Source organism: Triticum urartu, chromosome 7A (assembly GCF_056163025.1).
Source record: "Triticum urartu cultivar PI428250 chromosome 7A, HENAU_Tu73, whole genome shotgun sequence".
In the NCBI taxonomy this organism is placed as follows: domain Eukaryota; kingdom Viridiplantae; phylum Streptophyta; class Magnoliopsida; order Poales; family Poaceae; genus Triticum; species Triticum urartu.
This window is the reverse complement of record NC_141879.1, coordinates 507,451,759-507,462,910: the sequence shown is the minus strand read 5'-3', so window position 1 is coordinate 507,462,910 and position 11,152 is coordinate 507,451,759. Positions and strand designations below refer to the sequence as shown.

The 11,152-nt window shown below is 45.9% G+C and overlaps 1 protein-coding gene across 3 annotated transcripts; it reads right to left on the bottom strand.

Annotated features, from left to right (window-relative positions):
- Positions 1-865: 865 nt before the first annotated feature.
- On the bottom strand, positions 866-3,880 carry LOC125523337 (phosphoinositide 4-kinase gamma 4). Of its 3 annotated transcripts, none has more exons than XM_048688384.2 (5): positions 3,671-3,880; positions 3,373-3,518; positions 3,210-3,285; positions 1,545-3,121; positions 866-1,442 (listed from the first exon to the last, which is right to left on the bottom strand). In XM_048688384.2, the coding sequence occupies exons 4-5, from the start codon at positions 2,883-2,885 to the stop codon at positions 1,071-1,073; spliced, it is 1,713 nt and encodes a 570-aa protein (XP_048544341.2). In that variant the 5' UTR covers positions 2,886-3,121; positions 3,210-3,285; positions 3,373-3,518; positions 3,671-3,880; the 3' UTR covers positions 866-1,070. The 3 variants fall into 3 exon arrangements, with proteins under 3 accessions (XP_048544341.2, XP_048544342.2, XP_087394237.1); XM_048688385.2 differs by having other exon boundaries at positions 3,373-3,521; positions 3,671-3,878; XM_087538111.1 differs by having other exon boundaries at positions 3,585-3,877.
- Between the last annotated feature and the right edge of the window lie 7,272 nt (positions 3,881-11,152).

Sequence of the window (11,152 nt, the reverse complement as noted above, 5' to 3'; positions counted from 1 at the left end):
TTTGTATGGATCTAGGGATGAAATATGAGGGAGGTGGATGCAAAGTGACATATGAGAGAGATGGATGCAAAGCTTTATATGGATCTAGGGATGGAATATGAAGGAGGCGGATGCAAAGTGGCATATGAGAGAGATGGATGCAAAGTGGCTAATTTGAAGCGTACCCGCAGTCAGCGTGTGCGGCGGACGTTTGAGAGTCCGGATTTGCAAAGTTCGGTTGTAGATGCTCTAACCTTACCTTAGGCATGTGCGGCAAACTATGGCAATCTTTATATGAACCAAACATGCCTGATAACTTTGCATTCCAGCAAAGATTGGCACTGGACGCATACTTTAGTAGCACACAGACCGGGGATAAAGATAAAAATGAGAGAAAAGCAAGGTGACGTGAAACGTGCGACGTTGAGTGCTAACTAGAAAAATCAAAGTTGATATGCAGATATTTAAGCGAAGAGGAGAGTCTAGTCACGCACGATCCAGTTGCAGATTTCTTTGATTCAGTGCGTCGTGAGTCAAAGTAAACCGCTGCACGTGCCCTCCCAGTCCTTCGATCCCCAGCTTTGTCCTCAGCTAATTATACCATTGATTCGGTCGGTCGTGAGTATCAACTCGCTGAAATAAAAAATGAAAAACCCCGGAGATTTGACCGGTAGACGATTGAACAGCCGGTAGAACACGGCAAAAATAGACGACCCAGATGTATAGAAGCTGCTTACACACTCTGAACAATGCTAGTACTTCCGGCCAACTCCTTGGCCTGTCAATTGGGGATGGAAAACACACACTGGCAAGACAACCGTTTGTCATGAAGCTCCAATCAAAACGAACAATATGGTAGCCCTTTACCTAGTTCAGTGATAAGGTCTAACGCAGCACAGACATCTATATTCACAGAAGGAAATGTTCTTGAGCGGCTACAAACAAACGAGAATCGTTCGGGGCTAGAAACAAATGAAATCATTAGTCCCTTGAGCAGGAGGTCTGGCGCAGTGCCTTGTGAAACATACTTACAGCAAACCGGATACAGCCGAACAACTAGATCAGTTATTCTGAGTGTTTCTAAACAGATATTACTTGACGAGGAGGTGGCGGTCTATGATCTCAGACACCGTCTCCAGGAACAGGTTCTCGCTCGTCCCCGGGAGAACGGCGTCCTCCGCTTCCTGGATGATGTCCTCGATCACAGACTCTCTATTCACGGTTTCCCTGCACAGTATACGTCCTATGTCATAGGGTGTGAGGCCTCGTGCCGCGCCCTTCTTCAGGAGCATGGTGCTGATGCGCAGGACGCGGGCGCAGCTCGAAGACAGCTCCCACCCGTGGAACCTGAGAAGCTTGATGTCCTCCTCCGCGTTGAGAGATTCAATGTATGCAATGGTTTCATCACTGAACCGCTCACGGGCTTGAGGCCAGTAAAGCCACTCAAAGGTACAATCCTCAAACTGCGTAGCAACAAGGCAACAAAATTAACATTTGCATGACTCGAGAGCAATGTATGACATGATGCGAAGGGCCAAAAAGTAATGCAATAGAGAAATAATCACCTTCTCTGGCAGGCAGTAACCATGATCAATTGGAATCAGCTTGCAGGTGGCACCTTCTTCCTTGGACACTAGAATGTTCCCTGCATGACGATCAGCATTCGCTAACCTAATATCTAACACTGCTATTTTGTGTACCTCCTTCACTGGAAAAGCACGCGGACCCATATCCTCGCAACTTCCATCGTTCTCCATAAACATCTGCAGAGATCCAAACTTGAAGCTCTTTCCCCTATGTAAGCTTCGGACTAATGCTGTGGGAGGCACACCAGAAAACCCAACACCATGGCCCGATTCAAGATCACCAACTGGATGGTCGAGAATATAAGCCGCAACTTCCCTTAGTGCACCTTCCCCTACACGTGTTCCCCTCTTCATGCCTTCCCCGTCAGTCGACATTGGATGACCTCTTGGGTTGTTTTCAGCCATAGGTTCCTCATCGATGGGCTTAAACACTGCAACATTCTTCTGGCCTGATGAGTCTTGCATGAAGTAAACACCCCCTGAACCTTCTGCTGACATAACTGGTGTATATCCATTCTCAAGACCAGCTATAGCTGAGTCTATCATTTTCATCACTTCAGGTGACAGCTTCACCTTCCGGTTAACCACAATTGGTTCGATGATAGGAGCAGGCTTGCCACCAGCTGGTGCTGCAGGGGTCACTACAACAGATTCATTCTGAAGGTTCTCTTTCTTCTGAGGGTTGTCAACTGTGACCACAGTATCCTTATCAACTTGCTGTGTTCGTACCTTTGCTGGTTTGCGGATGAACAAATGAATCACAGCATCATCCTTGTTGCTAATATCAGCAATCAACTGGTGGTCCTCAAGCACCTCACCTTCGTACTCGAGCTTGTCATCATCCTCCAGGCTATCAAGGTCCTCATCGCCCTCCACTGCAAGCTTACTCTTGAGGTACTTGACATTGCGGGTCTGGTCCACCTGAAACTGAAATTTCTTCCCGCTGGCGGTCTCAATGTTGATTACCCGGAGGTCAGCCAAACGGATAACAAGGTGCAGAACATTCCCATCGGCAAGCCCATAATCCTTGACAGGGCAGTTGTTGCGTGCCAGCTCATGCCCATCAAGCACAAGCCGCTGCTTTGTCACCACAAAGCCCTTGAACCTCTGGATGCGCAGCTTGACCGAGGCAATGGAATCAGTGCCCAGCACACTCATCGGCATTGGTGGCGCACCAGGCACAGCGAGGAAGATGAGAATGGAATCCTGCAGCTGTGACCCGGAGAAGCAGTGTGCTGAACGACTTCCATCAAACCTGATGGGCAAGAAGGCGAGGTCGTCGGTCATCGGAGCAAGCGCTATGACACCAGCTGACGACATCTTCGCGAGGGGGGTTACAGGAGGCCGAAAGCTTCCTCAACTACAGCCAATATTTACAATGGACCGGAGTTAGAAGCTCTACACTAGGAATTAGTAGAAGCCATGGAGAAGTCAAGCCAAGGGTTCCGTTCCTTCCTTCTATGATGGATGGAGGAAACCCTCTGCGAAAGCCCGACACCAGAAACGGCACAACCGATGATGCTACAGGCACATTTTGGATTGGTCGCCCATTAAATCTGCACAGAAGTTAGATCGCCCTCCGTCAGTGGCCGGCAGAGCTTCAGCAAAAATCGTCAAAAGCACAGAAATCAGGAGGGCACATACCAGATTTAATGTTAGGGGCAAAGTGGCTCAAAATCCTGCCTTTGCCCCGCCGGAGAACCCAACCGCGCGGCGCAATCTGCAAAACAGAGACCATCTGGAGCGATGAGCCACAAAATCACCCAGCCGCGCAGGCACGGAATAGTACGAACTCGCGTCATCATACCTGAGAAATCCCTCACCGGAGGCAGATCGACCGATTTTATTTATCCGAGGGCGAGAGAACCAACGAAGGACCGAGGACCCCTGGCCACCGCCCGCCCACCGACGCCGGCGCCACGAACCCGCGCGGCTCCTTCCCAAGCAGCAAACCTGCTACATCATCGCGCCATGGTTAGCTTACCCCGCACCAATCGAAACAAGTAGGACGAAACCGACCTTTAAAAACACCAAGGAGGGGGAATCCGGGCAGCCGCCGAGTCGGGGCGCGCGCGGAGTCGGGATCGGAGCGGATTGGAACTCACCGCCCGGACCAGAGGGGGAACCCCCCGAGATTAGTAGCCCGGCGGCCCTCCTCCTTCCTTGCTCCGCGGTTCACGCAGGGGCGGAGAGAGAGTCGGGGAGGGGAAGTTTCTGGTCTTGGTCTGGATGGGTTTGGTTTGGTTTGGCGAGGAAGGAACAGGGATGGGTGGGGAGGGGAGGTGGGCAATGGAGAATTGGGGGGAGAGGGAGCGGACGGTGTGGGGCTGCTGATTTATTCCGGGCGTGGGGCCCGCCGTCACTCGCGGCGTGACGTGTCTGGCCCGCGCACCTTCGTAGAAAAGGTCGTGCGCTCGGTTGGTCTGTTGAATGGCGGTTTTGCCCCTGCGACGGTGAAAGCTCGCGCGGCAAGTAACCTCGCTGTCAAAAAAGGATAGTTACAGCTGGGGTTGGGCACGGTAATTGATCCGTTCTTTGCTAATGCTCGGTTGTTCGTTTCGAAGTGAGCGTGCCTTCGGTGGTAAGGTTCTTGGTTTGGAACGTTAGGCTCCACGTGAATTCTGTAGCGAACTTGATAGTAGATTTTTGTACTGCTCTTGTAGTTACTTTTCTCTTTTTGATTTTGAGGAAAGATGGAGAGTACAGGTGGAAGACATTTGAATTTTGTTAGAACAGCTTACACCAAAAGATAGTTCTCGTATATTAAAATTATATTCGCGAGTAAAGTTGCTTTCTCTATATATCTAAATATAAGACGTTCTCATAATTGTGTAGCTTCCGATGGATTGGTCGAAACGGGGAAAACATAAGAAAGTGTACTAGAGAATTTGTTCCAGGGAATCAAGTTATATTGCTCAGGGTTAGCAAAAATAGTTCATAATTGTGCTGCCATTATTTGCTCAAGATTCTCTTAATGCTATTAAAAATCGCCTAAAATCTAGTCAAAATACTTGTTGAAATAAAGAGCTAGAGAATACTAGGAAAGGAGCATCCCCACCAAACGATCGATAGCAGAAACTAATCCTATGCTCTCACACTGAAACTGAGCAAGCGTGGGCACCAAACCGTACCTGCGTGCGTGGCATAAACTTCATTTCGTTTGATCCCTTTGGTCAAAGAAAACAGTGGGTAGTAGTACCCACGATCGTGCAAACAGAACATCCATAAAAAAACTGAGCCATGTAATAAGTATTCTCCAAAAATTGCATCGCTCAATTCAGACTATTTTGCGTCTATATATCCAATATTCTGTTGATAAAAAACCAATTTAACCAGTATTCTGTTGATAAAAAACAATTCAGCCTACATTTACAAGAAAAACAACCCTTGAAAAGGGGAAACGTATGACTCATTTTCCCGGAACGGGTCGGCGAGTGGAGCTGGCAATGGCATGCGGCCGCACCAGTCAAACGACAAGGATCGGCCTCAAGCCAGCCGTGCATACGCTATACGAAACAAAGCGATGCGTTGGAAAGATCAGGCGAAAGGGATCAGGTCGAATACGTCGGCCGTGACGCGTACAGCACACCCGCCTACGGCGCCGTCCGTCGCCGTTGAGACGATGACACGACGCAACCCGCGTGCGGACGGACGGTGGAGTGGGGGGACGAAACCACGGCCGGAAGCATCCACTGTTTCTGTCTCCCTTTTCTCTCTCCTCGTGTACGTGGACATCTCCCCTACTAGCCCTGGCCGCAATGAGGAAAAATCGGGGAGGACCTTTCGCTACCGGTCCAGCTGCGGCCATATGAGAAGCGAGACGAAAACAAGGCAATTAGGAGGGACGCTTTACAAGGACGGGATGATAGTCCATGTTTTCATTTTGCAAGTATTTTAGAGCATCTGCAGCTGGACGCACTAAACCGGCCTCAAACGTTCGCCACGGCCTGCCCGATCACTAACCGGTCACGAAAATGTGACTCAAACGGGCGCCTTAAACGGTCCTTAAATGTCCGGACTGGTCGGCGTCCTTATCTAACCCAAATATGGGACGGATAAAGGGGCGTCCGGACACGTCCGCCACATAGGACTGATGATGGGCTCCCACACGGCATCGTTCGGAAACCCAGCGGTCCGACGGACGTCTCCTCCGTCGCCGCGGTGTGAACGACGTGTGGCGCCGCTCCGGCTCGCCTGAGGCCAAATCAGCTATTTAAGCCGGGCGACGTCCCCCAACCGTAGCCCATCCACCTCCTTCCTCTCTACGCCGCAACCCGATCCCATCCGCCTCCTCTCCCCCGCTCTTCCCACGCTTTACCGGCATCGCCATGGTTCGGCAGAAGATCACCACATACGCTATGCTAACGCTGGAGCGCCGGTACCAGATCGCGGAGCAGATCCGGGCAAGGCGCGCCGCCGCATCGTTGCTGGGCTGACTCCAAACTCGCCGGAGCCGGAGAAGGAGGAGTAGCAACCCGAAGGAGAAGGAGGGAGAGCAGCCGCCGGAGCTGATGGAGGTGGCGGATCCAGAGGAGGACGTGGCAGAGTAGCCTGCTCCGGGCTTCAACATAGAGGACGCGGAAGCGGAGTTCACCGTCGCCAGAGCCGCTGAGATGGTGGAGCAGCAGGCCATCCTGGAGTCCATCCAGGATGAGCCCTATGTGGAGGCCAACCGGCAGTTCCTCCAGCAAGAGCGGGCGGGACCGACGCGCTCTTCGCCAAACTCAACGCGGAGATAGAGAAGGCCAGACCGAAGCAGCCGGAGGAGCTGGAGTTGCAGCTGCCGCCCATGTACCTGGAGCCAGGAACGGAGATAGTCGACATCTCCGACGAGGAATAGCCTAGGTGATCTACATAGTACGTAGTTTTTTATCGTTGCATGCTTTTGTATGAATTTAAGAATTCTAATATAAGGTATCCGAATGCAGTTGTGCAAATTTGAACTTTTAGGGGTCATACTTGTTATATGCGACTGTAAATGCTCTTAGGGCCATGGACCTCTTGCCTCTCACGCAACTCTTCAGAAAATTAGGATTTCCTCGCCTTTCGTCAATGCCACCACGGATCCGCCTAGGTTTTGGTGGTTTTAGGACTATGGGAGGCATGGTGGATCTTGGCAGTTGTCGACTAAAGGATTCCTGCTCGTTTTTGGTTGTTTTTCTCAAGTAAAATAGAATTTGCGTCCTATTTAAAACAGACTTTTGCTCCCGCCCCGCTGATAATGGCACACATGGCCAAATCGAAACATAGCGGTGAGGAAATCCTCATACAAGCAAATCAAGAAAAATAAGATGGCATCCGAGCGAGGGACACAAGTGCGCCTAACTCGATACTGCTACCTCTTGAGCACTTGCGTTGGTTTCCCTTGAAGAGGAAAGAGTGCCGCAGCAAAGTAGCGTAAGTATTTTCCTCGGTTTTTTAGAACAAAGGTATCAATCCACTAGGAGGCTACGCGCGAGTCCCTCGCACCTACACAAAATAAATAAATCCTCGCAACCAACGCCATAAGGGGTTGTCAATCCCTACACGGTCACTTACGAGAGTGAGATCTGATAGATATGATAAGATAATATTTTTGATATTTTTATGATAAAGATGCAAAGTAAAATAAAAGCAATGAAAATAACTAAGTATTGGAAGATTTAATATGATGAAGATAGACCCTGGGGCCATAGGTTTCACTAGTGGCTTCTCTCAAGAGCATAAGTATTTTACGGTGGGTGAACAAATTACTGTTGAGAAATTGACAGAATTGAGCATAGTTATGAGAATATCTAGGTATGATCATGTATATAGGTCCGAGACAAGTAGACCGACTCCTGCCTGCATCTACTACTATTACTCCACACATCGACCGCTATCCAGCATGCATCTAGATTATTAAGTTCATAAGAACAGAGTAACGCCTGAAGTAAGATGACATGATGTAGATGGATAAACTCATGCAATATCATGAAAACCCCATCTTGTTATCCTCGATGGCAACAATATAATACGTGCCTTGCTGCCCCTACTGTCACTGGGAAATGACACCGCAAGATTGAACCCAAAGCTAAGCACTTCTCCCATTGCAAGAAAGATCAATCTAGTAGGCCAAACCAAACTGATAATTCGAAGAGACTTACAAAGATAACCAATCATACATAAAAGAATTCAGAGAAGATTCAAATATTGTTCATAGATAAACTTGATCATAAACCCACAATTCATCGGTCTTAACAAACACACCGCAAAAGAATATTACATCGAATAGATCTCCACAAGAGAGGGGGAGAACTTTGTATTGAGATCCAAAAAGAGAGAAGAAGACATCTAGCTAATAACTATGGACCCGAAGTTCTGAGGTAAACTACTCACACTTCATCGGAGAGGCTATGGTGTTGATGTAGAAGCCCTCCGTGATCGATGCCCCCTCCGGCGGAGCTCCGGAACAGGCCCCAAGACGGGATCTCGTGGATACAGAAAGTTACGACGGTAGAATTAGGGTTTTGGCTCCGTATCTGATCGTTTGGGGGTACGTAGGTATATATAGGAGGAAGAAGTACGTCGGTGGAGCAACAAGGGGCCCACGAGGGTGGAGGGTGCGCCTGGGGGAGGGGGGGTAGGCGCGCCCCCTACCTCGTGGCCTCCCTGTTGGTTGCTTGACGTAGGGTCCAAGTCTCCTGGGTCTTGTTCGTTCCAAAAATCACATTCCCGAAGGTTTCATTCCGTTTGGACTCCGTTTGATATTCATTTTCTTCAAAACCCTAAAATAGAAAAAAAAACAGCAATTCTGGGCTGGGCCTCCGGTTAATAGGTTAGTCCCAAAAATAATATAAAAGTGGATAATAAAGCCCAATAATGTCCAAAACAATATATAATATAGCATGAAGCAATCAAAAATTATAGATACGTTGAAGATTTATCAAGCATCCCCAAGCTTAATTCCTGCTCGTCCTCGAGTAGGTAAACGATAAAAACAAAAATTTTGATGTGGAATGCTACTTGGTATAATTTTAATGTAATTTTTGTTAGTTGTGGTATGAATATTCATATCCGAAAGATTCAAGACAAAAGTTTAATATTGACATAAAAAAATAATAATACTTCAAGCATACTAACTAAGAAATTATGTCTTCTCAAAATAACATGGCCAAAGAAAGTTATCCCTACAAAATCATATAGTCTAGCTATGTTCTATCTTCACCACACAAAGTATTTAAATCATGCACAACCCCGATGACAAGCTAAGCAATTATTTCATACTTTTGGTATTCTCAAACTTTTTCAATCTTCACGCAATACATGAGCATGAGCCATGGACATAGCACTTTAGGTGGAATAGAATGGTGGTTGTGGAGAAGACAAAAAGGGAGAAGATAGTCTCACATCAACTAGGCGTATCGATGGGCTATGGAGATGTCCATCAATAGATATCAATGTGAGTGAGTAGGGATTGCCATGCAACGAATGCACTAGAGTCATAAGTATATGAAAGCTCAAAAAGAAACTAAGTGGGTGTGCATCCAACTTGCTTGCTCACGAAGACATAGGGCATTTTGAGAAAGCCCATCATTGAAATATGCAAGCCAAGTTCTATAATGAAAAATTCCCACTAGTATATGAAAGTGATAATAAAAGAGACTCTCTATCATGAAGATCATGGTGCTACTTTGAAGCACAAGTGTGGTAAAAGGATAGTAGCATTGTCTCTTCTCTCTTTTACTCTCATTTTTTATTTGGTCCTTCTCTTTTTTAGGCCTCTTTTTTTCGTCCGAAGTTTCATCCCGACTTGTGGGGTAATCATAGTCTCCATCATCCTTTCTTCACTGGGACAATGCTCTAATAATGATGATCAGCACATTTTTATTTTCTTACAACTCAAGAATTACAACTCGATACTTAGAACAAAATATGACTCTATGTGAATGCCTCCGGCGGTGTACCGGGATATGCAATGACTCATGAGTGACATGTATGAAAGAATTATGAACGATGGCTTTGCCACAAATACAATGTCAACTACATGATCATGCAAAGCAATATGACAATGATGGAGCGTGTCATAGTAAACGGAATGGTGGAAAGTTGCATGGCAATATATCTCGGAATGGCTATGAAAATGCCATGATAGGTAGGTATGGTGGCTATTTTGAGAAAGGTATATGGTGGGTGTATGATACCGGCGAAAGGTGCGCGGTATTAGAGAGGCTAGCAATGATGGAAGGGTGAGAGTGCGTATGATCTATGAACTCAACATTAGTCATAAAGAACTCATATACTTATTGCAAAAATCTACAAGTTATCAAAGCAAAGTATTACGCGCATGCTCTTAGGGGGATAGATTGGTAGGAAAAGACCATCGCTCGTCCCTGACCGCCACTCATAAGGAAGACAATCAATAAATAAATCATGCTCCGACTTCATCACATAACGGTTCACCATACGTGCATGCTACGGGAATCACAAACTTTAACACAAGTATTTCTCAAATTCACAACTACTCAACTAGCATGACTCTAATATCACCATCTCCATATCTCAAAACAATTATCAAGTATCAAATTTCTCATAGTATTCAACACACTCATAAAAGAATTTTATTATTAATCTTGTATACTAGCATATTAGGATTATTTAAGAAATTTACCATGATATTTAAGACTCTCAAAATAATCTAAGTGAAGCATGAGAGATCAATAGTTTCTATAAAACAAATCTACCACCGTGCTCTAAAAGATATAAGTTGAAGCACTAGAGCAAAACTATATAACTCAAAAGATATAAGTGAAGCACATAGAGTATTCTAATAATTTCTGAATCATGTGTGTCTCTCTCAAAAGGTGTGTACAGCAAATATGATTGTGGTAAACTAAAAAATAAAGACTCAAATCATACAAAACACTCCAAGCAAAACACGTATCATGTGGTGAATAAAAATATAGCTCCAAGTAAAGTTACCGATAGAAGTAGACGAAAAAGGGGATGCCCCGGAGGGCATCCCCAAGCTTTGGCTTTTAGGTGTCCTTAGATTATCTTGGGGGTGTCATGGGCATACCCAAGCTTAGGCTCTTGCCACTCCTTGTTCCATAATCCATCAAATCTTTACCCAAAACTTGAAAACTTCACATACAAAACTTAAAGTAGAAAATCTCGTGAGCTCTGTTAGTGAAAGAAAACAAAAGACCACTTCAAGGTACTGTAATGAACTCATTATTTATTTATATTGGTGTTAAATATACTGTATTCCAACTTCTCTATGGTTTATAAACTATTTTACTAGCCATAAATTCATCAAAATAAGCAAACAACACACGAAAAATAGAATCTGCCAAAAAACAGAACAATCTGTAGTAATCTGTAGCTAGCGCAATATCTGGAACCCCAAAAATTCTAAAATAAATTGCTGGACGTGAGTAATATATATATTAATCATCTGCAAAAAGAATTAACTAAATAGAACTTTCCAAATAAGAATGGCAGCAGTTCTCGTGAGCGCTAAAGTTTCTGTTTTTTTACAGCAAGATTAACAAGACTTTTCCCAAGTCTTCCCAATGGTTCTACTTGGCATAAACACTAATTAAATACAAAAAACACAACCAAAACAC